Source organism: Stigmatopora argus, chromosome 15 (assembly GCF_051989625.1).
Source record: "Stigmatopora argus isolate UIUO_Sarg chromosome 15, RoL_Sarg_1.0, whole genome shotgun sequence".
Lineage (NCBI taxonomy): Eukaryota > Metazoa > Chordata > Actinopteri > Syngnathiformes > Syngnathidae > Stigmatopora > Stigmatopora argus.
Genome location: NC_135401.1, coordinates 2,172,934 through 2,199,794, shown reverse-complemented (window position 1 = coordinate 2,199,794; position 26,861 = coordinate 2,172,934). Strand labels below are relative to the sequence as shown.

General features: G+C 40.5%; 1 protein-coding gene across 2 annotated transcripts in view; it reads right to left on the bottom strand.

Annotated features, from left to right (window-relative positions):
- arid1b (AT-rich interactive domain 1B) overlaps positions 1 to 26,861 on the bottom strand; it is a 135,593-nt gene that overhangs the window by 13,251 nt on the left and 95,481 nt on the right. The window contains exons 6-10 of one of the 2 annotated variants that reach the window (XM_077620239.1): positions 18,533 to 18,619; positions 16,621 to 16,749; positions 10,280 to 10,595; positions 2,665 to 2,792; positions 1,292 to 1,386 (exon numbers count right to left, since the gene is read on the bottom strand). In XM_077620239.1, the coding sequence (XP_077476365.1) occupies positions 1,292 to 1,386; positions 2,665 to 2,792; positions 10,280 to 10,595; positions 16,621 to 16,749; positions 18,533 to 18,619 (755 nt within the window). The remainder of the gene's footprint in view (positions 1 to 1,291; positions 1,387 to 2,664; positions 2,793 to 10,279; positions 10,596 to 16,620; positions 16,750 to 18,532; positions 18,620 to 26,861) is intronic. The other variant, XM_077620240.1, reaches the window with a different exon arrangement.

The following is a 26,861-nucleotide window of genomic DNA, read 5'->3' as shown; positions in this document are numbered from 1 at the left end:
AATAAAGCTTGCAGAAAAAGTTGAGTGACAGCAATAAAAGTCAATAAAATAGCGCAATCCAGAGCAACAGCTGACTTATTAGCTTTATAGCTTTAATTGTGAAAAATATATCAATTCAATGCAAAAAACCTTATTGTTGACTTCGAAGCAGCATTTTTCTGCCAAATTATTTTTAAAATCAAATTTATAATTTGTTTTTAAAGGGCCCTGATCAATTTGAGTGTGTTTTTACAAATACAGACGCTCCCCTAATTACGAACATTCAACTTACGAACAACGGTACATACGAACATGTCTGCAAATTGCGTTTATGTCGAAAAATGTTCGTAACATCGATTTTGTATTTTTTTTCCCCGAGTAGTGCTTCTTTCCGCCGCTAATACCGACGCCTGGCGCTGTGAGGGCTCAGCTCACCCAGCATCTACCTTCTTCTGTCCAATTCGTTGCAATGCGGAAGTGCGTGAACGTATCTCCAGTGCGCAAAGATACTTTTTCATTTGTATCATTAAATATCTCGTGCATCCATTATTGAATATGGTTGGTAAAAAGCGAAAGGCTTCTATTGAGGGAGTTGCAAGGAAGAGGCAGGCCATTTCATTTGAAACGAGTGGCAATAATAACGAAGCTTGATGCGCGTTGCACGGGAATACAACTTGAATTGTTCGACCGTCAGTAACAGAAAGATCGAGCAGCAGGACCCAAATATTGAACGTTGCACAAAGTTTGCAAATCAATTGAATGATGCCATACAGTGCTACCGCATCATTTATGATGAAAAAAAGAAGAAAACTGTGCAATCGTCGTTAGATCGCTTCTTTCGGCCAGTTTCTAATACATAAATCTCTCTCTCTCTCTAAACACTACTGTACATATTCTCTCCATTTTATTAAATGTTTTTAGTACAAACCAATGTGTGTTACTTATACAAGCCTTAAACATACAAATGCACTTATATAAACCTTCAATATACTTATATAGGCCTTAAACATAAATTATAATACAAAATATAGCACTGAATCAACTTACAAACCAATTCAACTTATAAACAATCGCTCGGAACCTAACTCGTTCGTAAGTAGGGGAGCGTCTGTAACAGAAACCAGGCAAACGAGCCACAGTATATACAAAATATGATAAGTAGCAAAGATCAGCATGTATTTTGGCCGGGAGCCGCATGTGGCTCGAGAGCTATGTGATCGCCACCCCTGTTTTTTTTCTTGAAAACTGGAAATTTTGACAACAAATGACATTTTGGGGACCCTGGAGGAAAAATAAATATAATGAGCGTTACCTTTGGCTTGTGAGTGTCGTCATCGTCTTTCACGTCTGCTTTCATTTTCACATCCGGGCTCATCATGGTCCCGTCCCCGGACATCCCCACGGGTCCTTCGCGAAGGAAAAAGGGAAACATTTCATCAGCATTTGAACAAAATTGAAGAAAAGAAAAAATTAAATTAAGCAGTTTTGCCAAAAAGTTCCGTCACACCTCGTTTTTTTTACTTTTATTGCTATCGCGATTTCTCCAACAAACGAGAGTTTCTTTATGAGGCGTAAAAGGATCATTGGTGACGTGGTTATGACGTCACAGACGCCTCTTTTAAAGTTTCCCCCTTTTAAGTGGAGCAGCTAAAAATGGAATAATTGTAATAAAGAAACATTTCTCAAAGCTGGCAGCTCGAGTGCGCTCTTGTGATTTAGTCTGGACCAATCAAATAGCCAGTTTTTCCTTCAAAGCGGAGCCGCAATGCCAAGGGGGCGGAGCTTCAAAGCCTTTGGATTCGGGTAGAAGAGAAGCTCAAATTGTCAATTCATGGAAGAAGCTGTTAAATTTGTATAAAACAAAAGAAAAGGTCCTCGGAAGCAAGGCTTTTCCTTCTGTGCCGATAATCGTGATTTTTCACTTTTCCTAGCAAGAAACCTTGCTAATCTAATTTATTCAAGTTCCTCAAATATCAAACATTCTCATATTTCTGCAATAAAAGGCGCCAATTGATTCAATGAGAAAATGCGGAGAGGTGAAGGAAAATATTTATATATCTTTATTTTTAAATTTTACAAAATGCTTTAAGAACTGAAAAAAGAAAGAAAAAAATGGATTAAAATCAAAAGATCAAAAGCCCTAAATGTTTAGTCTCCTAATCATTTGTTTTTCATTCCAAAAGGAAACCAAATATTTTTAAAATTATGTTCAATAATAAAGTGGAAAACAGAAAATATGTATATATCTTTATTTTTAAACTTTACCAAATTCTTTTTAAACTAAAAACAAAAAGAAAAAAAATGATTAAAAATTGCAATTATTGATTTAAAAAGGTGAAAATCCGGAAATATAATCTTCATTTGAACTAAAACGGAAAATCGGCCCTCATGATTTACTTTCTCGGGCCAGAATTGGCCCCCGGGCCGCAACTTTGACACCTGTGTTCGAAACACTATTGCGGCAGGTCTTGGAACCTATTAACTCACGATAAACAATGTATAAATAATCGTGACTATTATTACTACTACTATTATTATACTACCTATTTATTTGTCTAAATTTTCTTTTTCTGTGTCTGTATTCTCGCCCTCTTGCTACTGTGACAATGAAATTTCCCGAATACGGCATGAATAAAGTTATCTAATCTAAAGTAGATTGTTGCTAAATGGATTTAGCCATCATACCTGAAGGTATCACGTTGTAGGCCGGTCCTTGTGCGTTGCCCATGGCTGAAACATTGTTGGCCGTGGGCCGGCTGTAGGGAACGATGGTGCTTGATTGGTTGTTGCTAGGTCCGTGATAGTTGCCCGGCCTACACAAAACAGGAACAGGTCTTTTTTTTAATCCATTCAGAGGAACAAGGTTTCAAATTTTCAGCAGTAACGAGAGAACAAATGTTACAGGAGGGACGGTATTGAGATAAGATGTTGTCGCTCTGACTTTTATCAATAAAGTATTATTTCTAGATATTTTATATTTTTAGGGGGTTAATTAAATCTTTAAAAAAATTTATTTAATTTTTTATAAAGGGGTGACCCATAAATTTTATTTATTTATTATTATAATTTTTATAAATAGGGGTGAACCTACTTCACGGTTTTCCATTGATTATTTTTATTATTATTTCTAGATATATATTTTTTACTGTAAAAAAAATTCTTATGATTAGTTGATTTTGAAGGCCACAAAAGTCAAGTTTTTGATTCGAGAACACAATTTAATGTCACGTGTAAAAAGGGCAAAAGACATTTAAACATCTACTACAGTTTGAATCATTTGAAATAGCTTATTATTGAAATTTACTCTATTTTTATGGTTCAGGGTTTGTGCATTTTACATTGGTGTTTACATGCTACCATGCATGTACTCTTCAAAATGCATCAAAATTAGATGTTTTTTAACTATGAACAAGACTTATGTTTAAATTTAAGCATGAATTTGAAACCCAATCTTCCCGATTCTGATCCTGGAAAAGTGATGTGACCGGGCTCAATTTCCAATCGCAAGATCGGATCTGGGAAATCTCTAACCCCTAAAGTACGGAAAAAAAGACAATAATACGCTGCAGGATTTTTGCCACCATGAAAAAAAAATCTATTTGGGTTTATGCCATTGAAAGACTCTCTCTCTGGCATGAGTCTCTTTTTCATACGGCGCGTAATGCTTCATGTTGGAAACGATACATTTACCCTAAGAGGCGGGATTGGCATGGTAAAGCGCCCCATAATCTCATCTCACAGATGTAATTAGTCATAGCGCACGGGCGATGATACATATGTAATCCCTCTGTTGGGGCGGGGGGGCTCCGTCAAAAAAAAAAAAAAAAAAAAAACACCAAGCACCAAAGCCACATCGATCTGGCCTTGATTCTCATTGGCTGCCGACCTGAACCCAAAAAAAGCCTCAAAAGAGTCAACACAAAAGTGTCATTTTTTGTTTTGGTGGCACGGTGCAAAAGTGGTTAGCATGTCTGCTTCATGGTTCTGAGTTGAGGGTCGGTGGGTGTGGAGTTTGTGGGTTTTCTCCGGGTACTCCGGTTTCCTCCCACATCCTCAAAACATGGATGGGAAGGTGGTTGATCACCTTGTGATTGGCTGGCGAATGCTAAACTAAATTTGTTTGGACGTCTGTGAATGAAATTCAAGAAAAATAAATAAACCGTATCGTGCATAAAACTTGAAAAAACTCACTTGTGCCTGCCATTACTGGCTCAGGGCGCCGCCATCTTCCCGTAGTTAAACGTGCTCTGATTGGCCAGACACGAGTATCCTTGATATAATTGTTAAGGTTGATCGAATTAAAATATTAGCCTTGATACCTGCGTAATGTGTATCTCATGCGCTTATTACACCCAGAGACTTGGTGAAAACTAGACCGCTACGGAGACATTTCCTGGTTGCACTGCTCACCTGACTTCTTTTTTTGCGACAATTTTTCTTAAGATTTTCCCTTCCAAGTAACACATTTGTACTCACTATTAAAACCATGAATATGGAGGTGAAAATTATGAATCATAGGGCGGCTTATAAGAGAGAAATTGTAAAATTCAACTATTTTAAGGCAATTTTAAGGGTACGGCTTATGCGTGGGGGCGGCTTATATGCGAGAAAATACGGTAAATATGCTTTTTTGGGTGATTTATAGTCAGAAAATTTCACTAGCAAAAGTGTGGACATGTTTCTAACTCAATACCAGTTATAAAATTATATTTTTCATTTTAGCCAAATTACTTAAATCCCATTGTTTCCAGTTCTATCAAAAAAGGAGACCCGGTTTCATTTGGACGGTCAACCGGCAAAATAAAAAACAAGAATGCTTGGAAGCTTTTGACTGTTTCGCTCTCCCATTATGACTAATTCGCGTCATAAAAAAAAAAACGCCATTAGCGAGCGCTTGATGGAGGCGCCGCGCAGTGTTTAATCACACTTAAAATATGCATGGGCTACCATCAGGGAAGGGAAAAATGAGCAAAACAAATTCATCTTGCTCTTAGCCACCTTTTGCACCAACATGGGAAAAATCAAATCTTGTGAGCAGTACAACCAGGAAGTGTGTCCATTGTGGTCTAGTTTAACAGGTAAGAGCGAGCAATGGCAGGCACAAGTACATTTTTTCATGTTTTATGCAAAATACGGTTTTATTTTCTTCCTTAAATTTTATCTATGGATGTCAAAATAAATTTTGTTTAGCGTTTTATCTGTTTATCTTTTCTCTATTTCGAAATAAATGACCGCATTGTCTTTGTCACCTTGTAGTTTTGTGCACACCAAGTCTAATTTGTACGCATATAAGCCGTACCCTCTCATTTTTTTGAGTTACATGGCTTATATGCGAGAAAATACAGTATGATAAAAGTTTGGGGTCGGTACGTTCCCGTTAATGGTTATTTCCTGATATGACGACACAGATATCCTCTACACGTGGCTCAGGAAAACTTAAGGTGCAACGAAAAAACTGAAAAACAAATTAGCTTAGCATGCACATTTTTGGGATGAAACCAGAGTCCCTGTAGAAAACCCACCCAAGCCCGGGGAGAACATGCCAACTCCACACAGTGAGGACCCACCTGGGATCGAACCCTGGACCCAGAAATGCGAGGCCGACACACTAACCGCTCATCCGCCGAGTTTTATTCAATGCGGGAGCACGGAGAGGGACGGGAACAGGCTGAATAAGCTGGTCAGGAGGGCCAGCTCTGTTCTGGGCTGTCCTTTGGACTCTGTGGAGGAAGTGGGAGAGCAGAGGATGCTGACCAGGATGATGTCCATCATGGACAGCACCTCCCACCCCCTGCATGAGTCTGTGGAGTCCCTCCGAAGCTCTTTCAGCAATAGACTGCTGTACCCTCATTGCAGGAAGGAGTGCTTCCGCAGATCCTTCCTCCCATCAGCTGTCAGGCTCTTTAACAAAACAAATGGCTGAGTGTTAAGACCTACCGTATGCATGCATGGACATCTATGTACATGTATGTATATATGTGGTTATATATGTATGTGTATGTACACGTATGTGTGTATGTATGTGTATATATGTATATATGTAGAAACAGGAAACGCATTTTAGACATAAATAGATAGGTAATAAGCAATTTCATAAATAAATACATAAATAAGCATGTTGCTGAAATACATATATATACATATACATATATACATATACATATATACATATATATATATATATGTATATACATACATACATTTATTTAAGCAACACGCTTATATATTTATTCATGTATTTATTTATTAACTTACTTATTACCTATCTATTTATGTCTAAAATGCCTTTCCTATTTTTGCATCCTCACCCTCTTGCTACTGTGACAACAAAATTTCCCGAACACGGGATGAATAAAGTTATCCAATCCAATCCAAGTTAGTTTATATTTTGCTTGCATAAAATCAAACCGTCAACACAATTGTGAGCAAAACAGGATGTGAAGGACAGTGGGGCACTTTGACACCGTGGGGTAGCTAGTGCACATGTGTGCATGTCAGAGTATGTTGGAGCCCGTCCTTGCATGGCTACATGGGGGGTGTGCGCTGTTGCCAAGGGATCGCCATGGTTACCAGGCACCGGCCAGCCGTCGAGTCCATTTTTCTCGAAGCGGACTCGCCTTGAATCCTTCCTGGGTGGTGACAGGCCGAGGCGAAGCCTCCCAGCGCTGCTAACTGGACGAGACAGCGCAAGCACTGGGACGGCGAGGAGTGTCAAGATGGAAAGGCATCGATCCGTTGCTCGTGGGTGAGTGTGGAAATGTGTATGTATGTGTGTGTGTGAGAGAGTGTGGCGAAAAGTGTCAGAAAAAGAAAGTTGCCTGATGGGCTGAAGGCGATGGATTATATATGGAGCCTATGTGTTGTCAGGGCAGGCCGGCATCCTGGCTTCTATTCAAAAATGAATGACTCGCACGCACACAAAACGATTGAAATTGTACGATAAAAATAATTAGGAGAATGTGTATGACTCGATGGGAGGAGAGTACGGGGACGAACGAGGATTTGTTGTGTTTATCGTGCGACGAGTTGGAAGACGAAATTGAAAGCGGGTCGTGATTTTATCGTGCAAGTTTGCTTGAAAAATGATTCATTTATTTTAGTATTAATTTCAGACGATAATTAAATAAATAGATAAATAATTTAAAAAAATAATATATAAATAGGTGAATAAATCAATAAAGAAATAGATAAATAAATAATTTAAAAAATAAAGATATAAATAAGTGACTAAATAAACAGATAATAGATAAATAAATAATTTAAAAAATAAAGATATAAATAAGTGACTAAATAAACAAATAATTAAATTATTTAAAAAATAAAGATAAAAATAAGTGAATAAATAAACATAAATAAATAATTTTAAAAATAAAAATAAGTGAATAAATAAACATAAATAAATAAATAATTAAAAAAATAAAGCTATAAATAAGTGAATAAATAAAACAGAAATAAATTTAAACAATTTTTATGTTCTCCCCAGGTTTGCGTGGGCTTTCTCCGGGTACTTCAGTTTCCTCCGAAATTACCAAAAACATGCAACTAGGCTAAACGCACGCTATATATTCCCTAGCTATGACTGCGATTGATTGTTTAGTCTCATACCCTGCCATTGGCCATCCAAACAATTTAGAGTGTCCCCCTGGGATAAGGCCTTAGCACCCCCCGCGACCCAACGATTCGGCAAACGAATGAACGAATAAAAAGAAAAGGACCGAGAGTCGCGACTCCGCAAAGTCCAATCTACGGAATCGAATCAAGCACCCCCTGAGGTGAGCAAGACTTTAACGCACGGGCTTGGGAAACCGGCACAAAATGGATCCCTGCGCACACCTGCGCACAAATCAAGACGGCTTTTAACATATTAAATCCAGGCATCTCTTCAGCAAAGTCAACTCCGCCACCCCCAAAACATCAAAGAGCGGAGGATGGATGGAGGAGAAGCCATTTATTTTGCCCGTCTAATGAAAAGCCAGCGTGCCAAGACCGCCAGCGACAAAGTGCCAGCGGCAGGAATCCTGACATTCAAACGCCGCTCTTATTTATTTAGGAAATTTACTTACTAAGGAGGTCAGAAATGAATTATTTGGCAAGGATTTGCCCGAGAGAAATTCTCCTCCACATTTTCTCCCCTCTGCAATTTCGCTTTGATTTACAGCTTTTTTTTTTCTTCTCTAAGCGTTGCTCTTCTTCTACTAAGTGCTTATTTTTCGACAGCGCCCTTTCCTCTCGCTCCAGGAATTTTTGTAGAGTGTCGCCGGCGGCGCTGAAAGTCGTTCCAAAAAGGCATTTTTTGTACTTAGAAGACGCCGCCAAGAAAAGCTTATACCTTTTAATACGTTCAGCTGCTTCCTGGCCCCTTTAAAAAAATAGATTTTGTGTTTATATAGATGTATTTTTTTTTACTTTGGCAGGCAGATGTCATCTGTGTTAGGCTAAAAAAAAAACGACAATAAAAATATGTTAGAGAACTGATTTGGGGTAATTTGGAGCCCTGACCTATAAAATGATACTACAGTATTGTTTTTTTGTCTTTATAATTTTATTTTTTTCTTTGGCAGGCAGATTAAACTAATTCTGTATTAGACTAAAAACAATAATAAACTGGCAAGATCCTGATTTTGAGATATTTGGATGCTCCGACTTTAAAAAATGACGTATCACGCTAAAAGAAACAGCTATAAAAATCTGTTAGTACTTTTTGGGGGTAATTTGGAAGCCTTAACTTAAAAAAATGAAATTAATTTTTGTCTTTATAAAACTTTTTCTTTCAATTTTGGCAGGCAAATGTGATGTGTATCAAATATTGTATTAATAAAAACTGTTACAGAACTGATAAGATCCTGATTTTGAGTTATTTGGATGCTCCGACTTTAAAAAATGATGTATTACGCAAAAAAACAGCAATAAAATCTGTTGCAGAACTTTTTTGGGGTAATTTGGAAGCCCTGACATAAAAATGAAATTTATCTTTATAAAACTTTTTTTTCAATTTTGGCAGACAAATGTGATCTATATTAAATATTGCATTAATAAAAACTGTTACAGAACTGATACGATGTTGATTGGGAGTAATTGGGATGCCCTGACTTTTAAAAAATGATATTATTTTTTGTCTTTTTCCCCCACTTTGACAGCCAGATGTCATCTGTATTACGCAAAAAAAAAATAGCAATAAAAATCTGTTACAGTACTTTTTGGGGGTAATTTGGAAGCCCTGACATTAAAAAAATGACATTATTTTTTGTATTTATAAAACTTTTTTTTCAATTTTGGCAGGCAGATGTGATCTGTATTAAATATCGCATTAATAAAAACGGTTACAGAACTGATAAGATGTTGATTGGGAGTAATTTGAAGGCCCTGACTTAATAGAAATGATATTCATTTTTGTCTTTTATAAACTTCTTTTATACTTTGGCATCTCCATTAGACAAAAAAAACAACAATAAAAAATGACTAGATGCTGATTTTGGCTGATTTGAAGGCCCTGACTGATCAAATGATATTTTTTTGTATTTTATCCTATCGCACCACATTTTCACGTATGATCTAAATCTATAGAAAGAAGTAAACAAGAGGTTTCCTTCTGAAATAAATCTTTAGAGACGCGAGCGCTTTGAAGCCATAACCATATACGACTTTCGGGTATTATTTTTCCATCGGGCCTGAATATAAATGTAGTGTTTGCAATGTGGGATGGCGTGTGTGTGTCGGTGTGAATGTCGGTGTGTATGGGGGTGTAAACTCCCACTGAACCCACCCAAGGGAACCTGTTCAAACATGGCCACCTTGAAAGAAGGAGGGCGCTTTCCTTCAGTTGATTTTCTAAAACTGCGCATCTGGAGGTAAAAATGACATTTTGGAGGACTTTCTATTTTGATGTAGTAGGCTCCAGCACCCCCTGCGACCCTAGTAAGAATAAGAGGTTCGGGAAATAAACAAAAAAAAATTGTTGGTCGGTTAGCGCGTCGGACTTGCAGTTCTATGGTCGAGGGTTCGATCCCAGGTCAGTTGTCACTGTGTATATATGGCATAGATATTTGTATGTTCTCCCCAGGGTTGTGTGGGTTTTCTCCGGGTACTCCGGTTTCCTCCCACATTGCAAAAACATGCATGCTAAGCTAATTGGATGTTAAATTGCCCCTCGCTATGATTGGTTGTATTTTGTACGTTTGCGCCCTGCGATTGGCTACCTACCGATTCAGGGAGTCCCACGCCTGGTGCACATAGTTAGCTGGGATAGGTTCCAGCACCCCCCGCGACCCTGGCGAATAAATAACGAATGAGTCGCGGTTACCTGTTGTGCGTAGCATCGATGGAGCTCGGCATGGCGGTCGCCGCCTCTTTGCGGTTTGAAGACCCCGAACAGGGCGGACCCATCCCGGGTCCTGCGGGCTGAGGCATGTTGGGCGAGCTGGGGGCCACGGTGGGGTACCCCCTGTTGTGGTTTCCCGCTCCGTGATGGCGTCCTCCGGGGATGGGTTGACCGGGGCCGTGGCCGTGCATTGGGCTGCTGGCGTTCATGGCCACGCTGTTGGCCACGGCTGGACCGGGAACGCCGTGGTTGGCGTTTGGCGTCCCGCTGTAGTTGGACGGTCGAGGGTAGTTCCCTGCTGGAGACAGGTGGACAGCGAATGTCAATGGTTGGACCTTTGCCATTCACTTTAAACAAGACTCGTGAATTAATAGCATATGTCATAATAGCTATAAAAGACAATAGGCTAGGTCTAGAATTACTATTTTATTTTTAATTTATCAACAATCAAAAATCAACTTGTTTAAAAAAATTAACTGACACCAACGGTTTCCATATTTCATCTCACAAGTTAGCCATATCCACCCACCAAAAAGCCACATGTGGCTCCCGAGCCAAAGGTTCCCTACCCCATATTTAGTGTTCAACAATAGCCTAGCTTAGCATGTTTTTGGGATGCGGGAGGAAATGAGAAAAACGGAAGAAAACCCACGCAAGCCTGGGGAGAACACGCAAACTTTGCACGCCAACTCTTGACAACCAGGAAATGTCTCCGTAGCGGTCTAGTTTTCACCAAGTCTCTGGGTGCAATAATCGCATGAGATACACATTACGCATGCATCTCGAAACCCACCGGCAATTGAACCTTCGATCTCCGAACTGTGACACAGACTTGCTAACCACTCACCCACCGTGCCGCCATCTTTGAATCTTTATTAAATGATATCAACAAACCTGGGCGACAGGCCACAGGTGCACCCCCGGGCCCTACTTTGAACACAACTAGCTTACCCTCGCAAAAGTGACACATTTCTATCATCAGGTAATCCTTCCGCGAGTTTAAAAAAAAAAACGAAACAAAACGAAGAAGAGAGCTCAATTCCCATTGGCGACCCTCGGCACCGTCGCCGCGGGCCCGAAATCATTTGGGGGCGTCGTCCCGCCGCCGCACTTGGCCAGCAAAGCGTTGCGTATCCGATCGGCCTCGGGGACGATTGGCGAGCTTAAGGCTGACTTTGCGAAACACTGGAGACAAGCTTTAATCTGCGGTAAATGCTTTCTCGCAACCCCGGTGTGCGACTGGGCTGCCAAGCCGGCGGCTTTCCTAAGGCGCGATTTAAAGCCCTCCATTTTGGCTCTAAAAGCCCACTTTGACTCCAGCGCTGGCGACAATGAGAGTCGACACAAAATCACCGGGCTGTCAAACACAATGTGTACGTACACTCGCTCACACTAAAACACCGTAAGCACGATACCCAACACACACACCCACGAATATAAACACACAAACATGCACACACCCGCATAAAATATGACAAAATGTCCCGTAGCGACAAGGCTGTTTGCGCCGAGATCTGGAAATCACCCTCCGAATATCCCCTGAAAAGTATAGATTGGAAATGCGGCATGCTCCGTATGATGGGGCTATTTATTTTTGATTTGATTAGGGGTGCTTAAGCGACCCCCCTTGCCTAATCCTTGGAGAATATGTCTGGAAAAGGAGATCAAGTCCTTTAAAACCTGAAGGCTTTTCCTCCACATGACAATATTCCACAAAAATGGCTCTGAAAATGGAGGAGGCTTCTTTCTCGGTGACATAAGCCCGCGGGTGTAACAGCCCGGGAGAGTGCGGTTAATGCAGACGGGGTAAAAATGTCTGTCCTCCAAAGTACTGAAACGGGATTTATTTCGGATCAAAAATAAAAGTCTTTTCGCCGAAGCCGGCAGCTGCGGTCGAATTTGTCCAAAAATTCGAACCAAAACGGGGGCCGGAGACGGGAATTACTTTGGAGCAGGTTTGGCTGAGCTTGTAAGCTGACACCTGTCAAGGCTTTGCGAGTACCACAGAAGAAGAATTTAGGAAAAGAGGTTATCTCCTAAAGCACACCGACGCATGCATACAGAGGGAGAGATTTTCATGCTTGCAAATAAACCGTTGAAAAGACAAATTCTCTCAGGCGCTTCGGGACCATAACAGCCAAGACAAACAGAGTCAAAGACAGTTTCTTCCCAAGAGCCGTCACCAGACTCAACTGGAGTTCTGCACCTGGGAGGACACAATCAAGACTTACTGCTAACCACTTTAGTCACTTTGTACCTACTTATTTATGTGACCACTTATCTATGTTGATAACATGTTGATGCTTCTTTACCTTGCCTAATTATCTACGTTGACTACCTAACTATGATGACTGCCTACCTATGTTGACTGCCTACCTATGTTGACTGCCTACCTATGTTGACTGCCTACCTATGTTGACTGCCTACCTATGTTGACTGCCTACCTATGTTGACTGCCTACCTATGTTGACTGCCTACCTATGTTGACTGCCTACCTATGTTGACTGCCTACCTACGTTGACTGCCTATCTACGTTGACTGCCTATCTACGTTGACTGCCTATCTACGTTGACTGCCTATCTACGTTGACTGCCTATCTACGTTGACTGCCTATCTACGTTGACTGCCTATCTACGTTGACTGCCTATCTACGTTGACTGCCTATCTACGTTGACTGCCTATCTACGTTGACTGCCTATCTACGTTGACTGCCTATCTACGTTGACTGCCTATCTACGTTGACTGCCTATCTACGTTGACTGCCTATCTACGTTGACTGCCTATCTACGTTGACTGCCTATCTACGTTGACTGCCTATCTACGTTGACTACCTATCTACGTTGACTACCTATCTACGTTGACTACCTATCTACGTTGACTACCTATCTACGTTGACTACCTATCTACGTTGACTACCTATCTACGTTGACTACCTATCTACGTTGACTACCTATCTACGTTGACTACCTATCTATTCAATGGTGGCAAGTGAGTAAACTTTTTGGGCCAAAAATAAAGGCCCACTTGTGATCTAGTTGGCATGTAAGCAGCCCGTGAACCAAACCGAGTCGGAGCCCCCCGTTGTAAAGCTGTTTCCATGGCTGGGCTGCAGACATAATGCATTAATTGAGTTCGCGGCGATGAGGGACATATTTACTTGCACTCATTATCAACTGGCTCCAACACTGCGGACATTTCTGGGAATGGCGCCCTGAGGTCTATTTCCCATCCGCCTGGGTGGACAGTTTGTAGCAGATGAATAAGACGCCACTCGAGAACCCCCCGCCGCCGTCTTCGGACAGCTGTTTAGCCCCGGGACGCCCGCAATTACGAAACACCTCCTCCGGAGTCGCCGTGACTCGATCCGATTTGGAAAAAAAAAGCCGCATTCTTGGGGCCAGACTCCAAGTCGTGTCTGAAAATGTTTTCTCGAGTCTTTATTTAGAGGCCACGTCAAGCCGAATCTCACGGCAGAGCTTTGCGGCGAGGAAGAAAAAGGGAAAATGTCATTAAACAGAGTGCTGCCCTGATGCGGCACCCTCTAAATTGTTTCAGTCGTGGACGCTTTTGGCGCGATGGGACAAAGGAAAGCAAAGCATTCCTGAGACTTGCTCTTTCCTGACAAGAAGCACTCACATCTTGAAGAATTGTGGCTTTGCCAAGACAATGTTTTCAAGGACGGACACTTCTACTACTACACTTAGTCGGAGTACCATTAAATAAATAGGGGTGCTTTTTCAGGATTCATACCATACTGGTAAAAAAAAAGAAGCTGGATCTGTCTATAATATTCAAAAAAAAAAAACATTTTTTACCCGATTTCGACCCCCTATTTAACAAACAAAAGTGGAAAGGATTTCACGTTAGCCCTCGTAGCCTCTGATTATTTTTCTAAGTGACCCTCTAATTAAAAAAAATAAGATTTAAGAACTTTGATTGACAGCTTGATCTGAGTGGTTATTAGGAAAAAAACAAATCTGCAAAAATTGGCTTGAATTTGCTAGCTCCTCATCCAAATTGAACACGATCACAAGGCGACGAGATGAAACGATTAAAAGAAGGAATTATATTTCTCTTTTAACGTGTGCCTTCTTGCTTTCTACGCATCGCCTTGTCAACTTCCTGCCTGCTCCTCGGGCACGCTCTGCCTTTGGGGAATATCGGTGATATTTATAGCATGGAAATGAAAAAAAAAAAAACACCAACAACAAAAAAAAAAAACAGCACTACCGATTCTTGGTTGGCAATTACATGGAAATTCCCAGCAGCAGTCACGCATGGTTTGGACAGCACATTCAGGGCTGGTCTTAATCTCTGAAGTGGTATGGGAGAGCTCAAGTGTGACCAAACAGATTACGTCGTATTGCTCTCTCAGCGGGATGGAGCGGGTTTGTCTAACAGCCGAGAAGCTCATCAACACCCTCCGGCCGCCAAATGCCGGCTCTCCGTGTCCGCCGGCTAGGATGGAACGATACGATGCGCTGGCCTGATTGGCGAACGCCATCGACATAGATTACAAAACAGATTACAAAAGGAGCACTTTGTGAACCCCATCGTAATAACATCGTACGATGAAGAGCCGTTCCTTAATAAAAAGGATGGAGAGGGTGCTACATTTTAAATAGATTCAGTTTTTTATTATTATTTCGATTCATGTTGTGGCTATCTGCATTGGTGTTGTGACTACGGTACCTCAACATACGAGTGCCCCGACATACGAGCAATTTGAGATACGAATACAATTTTGAGCAAATATTTATCTTGAGATACGAGTAAAAATTTTGAGCAAATATTTATCTTGAGATACGAGTAAAAATTTTGAGCAAATATTTATCCTGAGATACGAGTAAAATTTTGAGCAAATATTTATCTTGAGATACGAGTAAAAATTTTGAGCAAATATTTATCTTGAAATACGAGTAAAATTTTGAGCAAATATTTATCTTGAGATACGAGTAAAATTTTGAGCAAATATTTATCTTGAGATACGAGTAAATTTTTGAGCAAATATTTATCTTGAGATACAAGTAACATTTTTAGCAAATATTTATCTTGAGATATGGGTAAAAATTTTGAGCAAATATTTATCTTGACATACGAGACAAATTTTGATATACGAGCACTGGGCGGAGCGTTGCATTTTTTCAATGTTTTTTTTCTTCCTGTTAGTCAGTGCGAATGGCGGAGCTTGTTCGCTAATACGAGAGGAGTATATGCTACTTCTTGTTGGCAAGTAGTTGTGCGTTATCCTATTGTGAGGAGATTTTTGCACATCATTTGGGGAATATTTTGAAGGGAAGAGAAATCAAACAACCCCTGATAGGTTGCATCTGAAAGTCAGGGTGGAGGCGGGGCAAATAGAGCCAACCCGGGAGAAGAAAGGTATCAAAATGTCAAATAAAATTAGAATTAAGTTTAGTGTAAAGTTAGAATAAACGTATTTTTTAGTGTGTCTGCATCGTAATCCAAGTTGATTTAAATTTGTTTATGTTATGTTACGAGCGTATTGCCGTGCAAAAAGTCTTTCCGTCTAATTTTAGTACTATTAAAGATATTTTAGTACTATTAAACCACTAGTTAGTTGTTACTTTGTTAATAGATGGCGAATTAGAACAAATAAAAAAGGTTTTTCCAATCGAATATCCTGTTTTTGGTGTTTTTTCAGAGGGTTGGAACAAATGAATTTGTTTTTAGTTCATTTCTATGGGAAACATTCGTTTGAGTTACAAGAAAATCGACATACGAGCTAAGTCCCGGAACGCATTAAGCTCGTATTTCGAGGTACCACTGTATTCGAATTGGTGTTTTGACTATCCGCATTCGTGTTGTGGCTTTTCGCATTCAAGTTGGAGCTATTTACAATTGTATTGTGGCTTTTTGCATTCGTGCTTTGACACTAATTTTTCCTGTGCAAGACAAGCCACAACTTGCTAAAGCGTGTTTTTGGGTGAATAGGAAACAAAGAGGTTTTGATGCGCCTTTCAAAAGGAATCCTTTTAATGTTCCTCATTAGCAAGCTCTTTGAAAGCAGCGACACTAATGCCAAGGCCCAGTGTGACTGCCAACTAAAGGCCAATAGTTAATAAAAAGAAAATAAAAAGAGACTTTCCCTTTAGTGCCCAAAAATCCTATTTAACCTTGATTTGATTGGATGATGCTAGTCAGCCTAAGTGGTTTTCATTATTACTACAGGTGTTTTAAACCAAAAAAAAGTGGAACTACTCGGATGGAAAATTTAGTTTTTGACGCATGTGAAAGTATTTTTGATGTCAGATATAACGTGATGACATTTACATGGAGTTTTGAGGCAACCGGGTTCTAACCTGGGTGTCCGTACTGGGTTTCTTGGGGTGCGTAAGGCCCTGCCGAGCCAGTTTGGGGGAAGGGACTCATCCCGGGATACATCGGGAACTGCGAGCCGGCCTGGTTTCTCGGCACGTTGGACAGGAAACCTGAAATTGGATGGAGTATTAGCCGGAAAAAAAACCAGTTCTCAAAACGTAAATTCCAAGTGCATTAATCTTGTCACAACCCGTGAACCGCTACCTTCACCCACAGAAGGTGATTTGAAACCCGTGCGTAGAAAATAAGCGGGCGATTTGACCGTGGCTGCTTCATTATTCTAAGCTGCTCAGTCAATAGGTGCCTGAAAGCCTCTCAGGCTAAAAACCCGCCTCCATCATTCAAATTGACACTCGGAGCCATCCTCGTCTGGGTTTCTCACTCTCAAGCTGCGTGTTCGGATTTTAAACCCGCAGAAAGGTCTTGCCGTCTAACACAAATGGGGAAAGTTTGCTGAATAGCCCTTGAAAGATTTAAAAAAAAAAACATTTGCCAAGGACTCAGTGTTGGAAGACAGACAAGGGGAAGCTGTCAAAAAAATTAGTTAGTCTACAAAAACTGGTTTAAAAAAGGAAAAGTGTTTTAAATCAGGCGTGTTGAAACTGCGCACGGTTTTTAATTGGAAAGAAGCAAATTATGACAATCTCATTGAACATGGCAAACAAAAGAAGCTTAAATTCGGGCTACATTCAGTTGCATATCTGAGTTTTAACACTAGAGGGAGCTTTTCAAATAGATAGTGACTTTACATTATTTGCAATCAATGTAGAAAACGGTTCAGAATTTCAATAATTTGTATTTTTTTTGCAGTGACTGGACATTTTTTTTAAATTGCGATTAAAATAATGGTTAGCTTCTGATGAGCCCATATTTATGTTTTATAAAAAGCTAACAAAAATGATTATTAATTTTACAATATCCAGTGCTGAACATTCCATCAACCTGCTTATCATATTAATCATCAATTATCAGTATCATACCAATATGTCATATCAATATTTTTTATTTATACCCAATTCCCATCGTTAATTTAATAAGTACAAACGACAGGCATTCAGAAAGAACAATTTGGACACCCCTAAATTCAACAAACTTTTTTCAGAAATCTTGCATAAATTATCTATTAAAAATGTAAACACCGCCAAAGCTTATTAAATATATCCGAACATCCCGTAACTGTATAGAAACAGAGACCGCCCGCGATAAAAATATGTACGGAAAAGCGCAAAAACCCACAAGTGTCAGATTGAGTGTTGGCTTTACGGGCGAGAACATTATTGTAATGTTTTGCTTCCATTAGGATGAGAGGATGTTAGCAGAAAAAGGGAAAAAAATGAGTGTAATACTGCACTTTAAATTGCCTGGAAAATGGATAGACGCTAGAACAATGTGGAAAGTGCTAAAAGCAAATAACACATTCAAGGATTTCTGTCTTTCTGCTTGGTTTGCTTCCCCGGGATGAACCTATACACCCACGCACGTACACACACACACACACACACAGACACACACACACACACACACACACCCTAACACTCTGCTCTCGGACAAAGGAGGCAGCTAGCAAACACGGGAAAAAAGTGGGAAGGGACATTCAGCATATTTATTGAAATGAAAATATGTGGGAGGCAAGCACTTGAGGAAAGTGGGTGTGTTTGAATTGGGGTGTGTGTGTGTTTGTGTGTGCACAAGTTTTTTTGCCTTGCTTCTAAGATACACACACAAAACACAGCATTTTAAACAGGGCTCCATTTTCGAAAAGGGGCGTGGCCAAACTTTTATTTATTTCTGTAATTTTTTTTTAAACTGAAAAATCAAAGGCTTCAAGCACCAACTTCAAATCTCATTTTTTTGCTGTGGGGGTGCTGGAGCCTATCCCAGCAAAGTACATACCTCCCTCTTGAGCCATTGGTGAATGAGCGATGGGTGGGCGGGGTCCATCTGGTCCATTTCCAGCGCTGGGTGGATTGGAGGTGGAGCCTAAAAGGAGGAAATTGAATAAAAAGAGGAAAATATTAAAATGGGATTATATGGTGTATCATTCATTGATGGTTTCATGTTTTTACAGCTGTTGAAGTGTGAAAAATAGTGTTAAATAAATTATTCAGCATTCGAGGATAGTCTGGATTAAACTGTAATCCCTGGAATATTGCAGATAATGTCGACCAGACATGGCGACCAGAAGATAAAATAAACTTAATACAACAAAGAACAAAAATCTATTTTATCCTGAACACGAACCCCATGAACCAGTTTTTTTAAAAATTTATATCAAGAACTATTTTCACTGCAAATACAGTATTTACATTTTATATATATGTAGATTATTTTCAGATATGAATACATTAGTCTTTTGATATGCTGTAATATTTAATATACACTTTTAGATAATTGTACTTGTATATTTCTGTATGGGTGCGAAAATTACCCAAAAATATTATTAACTTTTATTTATTGACGTGATCCTACTTCATGGATTTTCGTTTATCTCGGCCACGTCTGGTCTACATTAACCGCGATATTCGAGGGATTACTGCATTTGTGAATTCAGATCTATTCAGGATATCTGGTGAGAAATTAGCCATTTTTAAAATGGCAAATTCCCAGCAGTTTTTTATCCTCCAGCCCTGGAATTCATGAAACAAAAACATGCATTTCTAGAGGCCACATTGAGTCTTTTGACCCTCTTTGTGAAAGCATTAAAGCCTGGGAAGCGACCCCGGTGGGAAAGCAGAGCCATTTGAGGATCATCGATTAGGGGCTTGCGCGTGTCTTTGGGCTGCGCGCCTTCTATTGAAATCCAATAAGAAGTTGAGAGTCTGATTAGGACGATGGCAGACCCACGTGGACCCTAGCGGATTGATTTGGCTCGCAGCAAGGAGAGAAAGCGCCAAATGTAACCTTTCATCTTGGAATTCAGGCTTTTAAACACTTTTCTCCCTCCAAACTGGCGGTTAATTAAGTGAATAACTCCCTTTTAAAAGCGCAATGTACGCATCACAAAACCAAACAAGACTCCTATTCGGGTTGAAACATTTTTGGGGGGGTGATCTAATGCTAAAAAAATGAATATTCATTCATTTTCTGAACCGCTTAACCTTATAAAGGGTTGTGGGGGGTGCCGGAGCCTATCCAAGACAATTATGGGCAACAATCGAGGGACAAACTGAATCAGTTGCCAGCCAATCGCAGGGCACGAGGAGACAAACGACCAAATCGCACTCATAGCTAGGGACTATTTAGCATCCAATTAGCCTAGCATGCATGTTTTGGGGATGCGGGAGGAAATTGGAGTACCCGGAGAAAAACCCACACAAACCCCGCGGACAACAGGCAAACTCCAAAGAGTGCCGACCGACTTGGGATCAAACCCTCGACCCCAGAACTACGAGCCCGACGTGCTAACCACTCGACCGCCGGTCTGAATATATTTATGTTTATTTATTTGTTTATTTTTACAAGTGAGCATATGTTGGAGGTGCCAAAAGTAGCGGTAATACATGACTGGAGGTGGCAGACTTGCCACATAAACAAACCCAATTAAGTCAACATAATTGCTTGGCATAAAACGGCATAAACAACATTTCATTCCGTGGGGCCGCCTACAGTCAAGCATTCGCACACGTGAAAGTAATAAAAGTAATTGCAAAAACAAAAACAAAAAAACAAGCAAATAATTACAACACACACACGCATCCTCACACTGACCCCTGCCTCACACTCACTCACACACACACACACACACACACACACACACACACACACACACACACACACACACACACACGAGTGGAGCAAAAGCACGACTTCAAATAGAGAATATTTCATTACTATATTTTCTCGCATATAAGCCGCCCCGCCTATAAGCCGCACGCGTAAAATTGCCTTAAAAATCAGTGAATTTTACAATTTTTCGCATATAAGCCACCCCTGATTCACAATTTTCACCTCCATATTCATGGTTTTAATAGGGAGTACAAATGTGTAGAGCGGTGGTGTCCGAAGTACAGCCTGTAGAAAAATCGGAAAATACCATTAAATAGGCCCCAAAAAGAAGCTTGAGTAAAACCTATATTGTAGTACTAGATGGAGCAAGTCAATTAAAAATAGTAAATTAAAAAAAATGTTTAAACAATTAAAAACAGTAAATTAAAAAAATAATAAAAAATATTAAAAACAGTAAATTAAAAAAAATATTAAAAAATATTAAAAACAGTAAATTAAAAAATATTAAAAACTGTAAATTAAAAAATATATATAAAAAAGTCAATTAAAAAATAACAGTAAATAAATAAGAAACAAAAAAATTAAAAACAGTTAATTTAAAAAATAAATAATCAAAAACAGTAAAAAAAAATTAAAAACAGTACATTACAAAATTTTCAAATTTAAAAACAGTACATTAAAAAATGTTTTAAAACAAAAACAAAAAACAGTAAATTAAAAAATATTTAAAAAAATTAAAAACATCCATTAACCAACCTTTCCGACCAAATGTTGAAATCAATTTCAGAAACTGGACATTTTCCTTTTTTTTTTTTACGTTTAAGGTTTAAAAAAACTTTGACTTTGAAACTAGACTGAACTGATGAAATGAGCTGTGGATATGCGTGCGAGCGTGTTTGCTGTCAGACCTCGTTTTCGCAGATGGCATCAGATTACGTGTGTGTGTGTGTGTGTGTGGGTATGTTTGCCACGACGAAGGTACCCACCCGCACAACAACGACAAGCAGTAACAAAAAACAAGGCTTTGGCGTGTATGCGAGCGCGATTAAAGCAGACGACAAAAAGCGAAAAGTGAAAAGCATCTCAACGTCGGAAGCAGATAAGAGAAACAAACCCAAGTTTGATAAAGTCCCGGCCCCTCCCCTTCCCACTCCAGTTAAGCTTCCAGCACTTGGTAATTATTTCACTCCCAATTAGTGTCCAAACAAAGCCTATCTCTCCCCGACAAGCTCCTCTCCTCGCCCGAAATGCCATTAAATAATTATGCTTAAATAAAACAAACAGGCTCGGCGCAGCCAGTCCTGGCACGCTTAATCTGTACCATTAATAATTCATACGCCGAATCTCTGACACGCAGTCCTTCATCGTGTGCCGCTCGGAGAGAGAGGAAGAGCTAAATGTCAGCAGTATATCATTTCCTGTCTACACGCAAAAAAAAAAATCATCATAATTTGTATGGAAATGCTTCTGACGCGCAGGTCGTCTTTCCGGCCGGCTTTGCTAGCTCGCAATCGTGCGATTGGAGGAGACGTGTGCGCCTATTTATTTACCTGACGTGTACGTTTATGCGTTCGGTTGCAGCGGAAACACTAGAGGTGGGATCAAAAAGGTCAAAATGCCGATTACAGTAGTCCCTTGATTATCGCGACTTCACTTATCGCGATTTTTTTCCTTGCTTTTATTTTATTTTTTTAAATAAAGTTCATAAAAATGTGAAAATCCATGCTGAAACTCGCAACTTGCTACTTGGACTTATCACTTAATAAAAAAAATTAAGGTACCGTATTTATTCGAGTATAGCGAAAAACTGAAGCAAAGTTTGGGTGAGCGTTATACACGAAACCCGGTGAAACACTGCCCTCTGCTGGTGAAAAAGTCCCCTTCGCAGTCGTTATGTATAACGGAAGACGTAGAACCTGTTTTTGTCCGCTAGCTGGCGACAATTTTCCTTTGTTTACAAAAGCCAGCTCTCTTTATTAGTTTGTAGGGTAATAGGATTGTAATAATAATGAATCTGATGATCAATTATTAAATATTATGATGATTTCAACTTTAACGATTTAAAATATTATTTCATGGCGACATGTGTTCAGCATTTGCCAGTTTTCAGTACCCGTGCAATTATACCAATTTTTAGTCACAAATTATGGGTCCGCGTTATACATGGGTGCACGTTACACTCGAATAAATATGGTAGTTATAATAAGGGGTGACCCTAATTTGCGATTATTTGATTATGTCTGGTCAAAATTAAACGCAATATTTGAGGGATTACTGTATATCGCCATATTTGATGTTTCCGGAAAGGTTATCGATATGCTCTTATTGGGAATCAATATTTTGTTTTGAAAAGGTGGCACTTTATAAAAAGGAACTGACAGGTTGCTAGGAAGATTTTCCACTAGAAAAAGTAGCTGTTTACTCATTGGCTGCCATTGACGGTGATTGACATCCGATAAACTTGGCGTTTCGCGGCTTCATTAATGCCACTGACACCAGATCGTGTTTATTAGCAGGTCATTTTCTATTTTTTGAGACAATTTTTGATCGTTCAGAGTCATTCCTGGGTCTCTTCCTGTTTAGACATCCAACATAAACAGGAAGAGACCAAGAAATGCCCGAAAGCGACAGGAAGTGACTAAAAATAGTTGTGTGAGCGATTATTCTAAATGATCAGTCACAGTCCTTCGCATTTAAAATTGTTTTGTTTTATAACTGTCAATGACAGTGAATGATTTGTAAACAGAATTTAAAAAAATATGAAAACATATTTATATTATACCACTGAAACTAAATGCAGTACAAAAAGAAAACAATCGACGACAGTAAAAAGGTCAATTCATCACATTGTGAAATCAATTTTTAAAAAATATTCCAGTGTCAATAACATTCCTTTTCATAAATATACCTCATAAACCCAATTTTGCACACTATTCCCATGATACAAGAGCTTAAAGAAAGTTTTTAGCTTTTATTTTGCTGCGATAATACTGCGGTAAAAACAAAAAAACCCGTTTAAAATTCCTCTTTCACAAGTTCTGTCAAGGCAAGTCGGAGTTTTCGTTTGAAGAGAGCGAAGCGAGTCTTTGAAGCTTTTTTTTCCCCATCAGGATTTCAAACGCAAAAGCTTGTTACCTTCAAAGCTGAGGGGGAAGACTTGTGGCAATATTTCGGGTTCTGACTAACAAACTAACCCGAGTAATTGCGGGTGTTTAGAAATCAGTGTTTTTAACATTCGCAAAGTGTTTGTTCGGCCAATAAGTCAAATAAAGAACCAATCATAAGACCATATACTGTATTTCTATTTACTTTTTGAGAAAATTCATTCATTTTTTGGAACTGCTTTATCCTCACTAGGGTCGTGGGGGTGCCGGAGCCTATCCCAGCTGACCCTGAATGGGTCAAACAACCAATCACACTCATTACTAAGGGCAATTTAGAATGTCCAATCAGCCTATTATGCATGTTTTTGGAATGTGGGAGGAAACCGGAGTACCCACAGAAAAACCACAAACACCCAGAGCGAACACGCAATCAAGGTGACAAACAACCAATCACACTCATTACTAAGGGGAATTTAGAGTGTCCAATCAGCCTATTATGCATGTTTTTGGAATGTGGGAGGAAACTGGAGTACCCAGAGAAAAGCCACAAAGGCCCAGGGAGAACACGCAAACTCCACACAGGTGGACCGAACTGGATATGCACTAGTTAATTAAGTAAAAAATGTTGCAAGCAGTGTGGGAAATTCATTTATTCATTCACAAGGCTCGCGGGGGTGCAGGAGCCTATCCCAGCCCACTACCCCAAATCGAAGGCCAGCCAATGACAGGGCACAAGGAGTCAAAGGACCGCCATTCCGGCTCACACATACCTAGCATCAATTTAGCATACAATTAGCCTAGCATTCATGTTTTGTTTTTTAACGCGACGAGAAAGCGGAGTACCCGGAGAAAACCCACACAAGCCTGAGCAGAACATACAAACTATTTCCACACAGTAGGGAGCCACCTGGGATCGAACCCTCGACCCCAAAAACGCGTTGAATGATATCATTAATTACACCATTGTCCTTACATGGCGGCCAATCAAAAGCTACATTGGAGGACAAAATTGAAGACACGGCAGTAATCCAAAGAGAGAAGCATCACCAAAGGCTGTAAATGTAGACACACACCCTCCCGCGGTCGACACCCCCTAATCACAATAAGGTAATATCTCCTTCTTGACTTTATAGAGGAGAGGAAAATAAACAAGAGGCTCCAGTAATGGTGCTTTGGCTCTCAACGGGCGGAAGCCAATGCCTCTCCAAGCCAGGGGCTGATGCCAGTTTAACTACCCCTGCAGGGGACGAGTGGAGGTCTGCGGTGGCTCGCAAAACAAGCGCTCTGGCTCTCCAGAGATCCTCATTACTTTCGGCGCCGAGTATCAAGTGTAAGTAAAACAAAAGTGCAGCTTAAGCTAAAAAAGCGGGTGGAGAGGAAGCCCGAAGTAGCTTTTGTTTGGGAAGAGATGGATCTGTGAACAATGTGTTAGAATTGGATAGATTCTACTTGGATGGGGGCGGAGCATCATGAATTAGAATGGCAAAAACAGGATTCTGGGAGAAATCTTTCGTTGGGGTCGCGTGGGTTTTCTCTGGGTACTCCGATTTCCTCCCACATTCCAAAAACATGCAAGCTAGGCTCAGTGTATGTAAAATTGTCAATAGCTATTAGTGAATCGGAATGGCAAAAACAGGATTCTGGGAGAAAACTTTTGTTGGGGTTGTGGTGGTGGTATTTTGCTGTTTTTATGCCGGGTTGACAACCGTACCTTGAAAAACGAAATTGGCGCGTATTCTGAAACATAAAAAACTGCTAACAAGGGACGCGTTTTGTTCCGTATATCGTTTTTGGGGTCCCGAGTTCAAATGCAGGTCCACCCAGGCCTGCGTGGGTTTTCTCTGAGTACTCCGACTTCCTCCCACATTCCAAAAACATGCAAGCTAGGCTCATTGTACATAAATTGTCAATAGCTATTAGTGTGATTTGTTGTCTGTCTCCTTGTGCCCTGCGATTGGCTGGTCATCAATTCAGGGTGTGGTGTACCCAGCTGGGATAGGCTCCGGCACCCCCCGCGACCCAGTGAGGACACAGCGGTTTAGAAAATGAATGAAAAAAACTAAGTGTGACGGTTAGCGCTACTGATGTTTTTTCTTGTTTTTTGACTTGGCAACCCTGGCAGGGACGTGAAAAGCGGGAAAATTCGGGGTGGTGGAAGGGAACGGGAGGAAGAAGATAAAAGAGGAGGACAGAAGACGGAATGAAGAGCTGCAGGAGCAATCTGGAGGAGTAGAAGGGGGTTGGGAAGAGGGCCACGGTTCCTCGGCGGGGGGCCGGCAACGCAGCGCTGCTCCCAGCGAATACAAACGCGGAGGGGGGAGTCGGCCTGGATACCACGGATGCTGAGACACAAGCGGGAACACAAGAGAGAGCGATGAAAGTAATCCGGGAAGAGGCCGCGAGAGGGACAGGGAGCGCCACGGGCGGTGTTGCGTTCCCGTGCCGGCTCTTTGGGAGTGTTGCGACCAGAAAAAAAAAAAAAAAAATTTAAAAAGCCTCACTTCGCTCCATCAAAATTCATCTTGCGCCCGCAACGGAGGGAAAATAGCTCGGCCGGCTTTGCACTCGGATATTTTGCAGCTAGCAAATGAGCTTCCGTCAGCGTTGGGGGGGGGGGGGGGGGGGGGGAAGTCAGTCACGGACGACGTTATCAACAATGGCCGCCCTCCGGCACGCCGCTCTCGTTTGCGCTTGACCCTTGACCCGTGCGAAAAATACGCCGCCAAGATATCTTGAGCCGTGTGATCGCGGATTAGAATTCTTAAGCGTTTCCTGCTGCGAAGGTTTAATGCCAGGCTGTCCAAACGACGTCCCGCGGCAATTTCGGAAAATATCACGGAAGAGGGGCCCGCAAACAAAGCTTGAGTTCAGCCTACATAGGAATTAGTAGCTAGGGTATGAAATAGAAAGAGAAATTTAGTAGTATTTTGGAAGTAGTTCAGAATATCCCAGGTCAGAATATATATATATATATATATACATATGTATATATTCATATTTCTCACAAGGGTCGCGGGGGGGTGCTGGAGCCAATCCCAGGCAATTACAGGCAACAGTGGAGGGACAAACTGAATCAGTAGCCAACCAATCGCAGGGCACAAGGAGACAAATGAGCAATCACTGGGGTAATTTAGAGTTTTGAAACAGCTAGCCTAGCATGCATGTTGTTGTTGTTGGGATGTGGGAGGAAACCGGAGTACCTGCATAATACTAAAACATTGTCATACTTCCTCGGAAGTTCTGGAAAGAGTTTGTGAGATTTAGTGTTATTATTTTTGGAACACCACATCAGCCAACACACTCGGAGTTTTCTGGCATTTCTGCGATCATTAGTCAAATTTTTGCACTAAATTTGGGTGTAATTAACAATAAAAATAAGAATAGGGCATTCA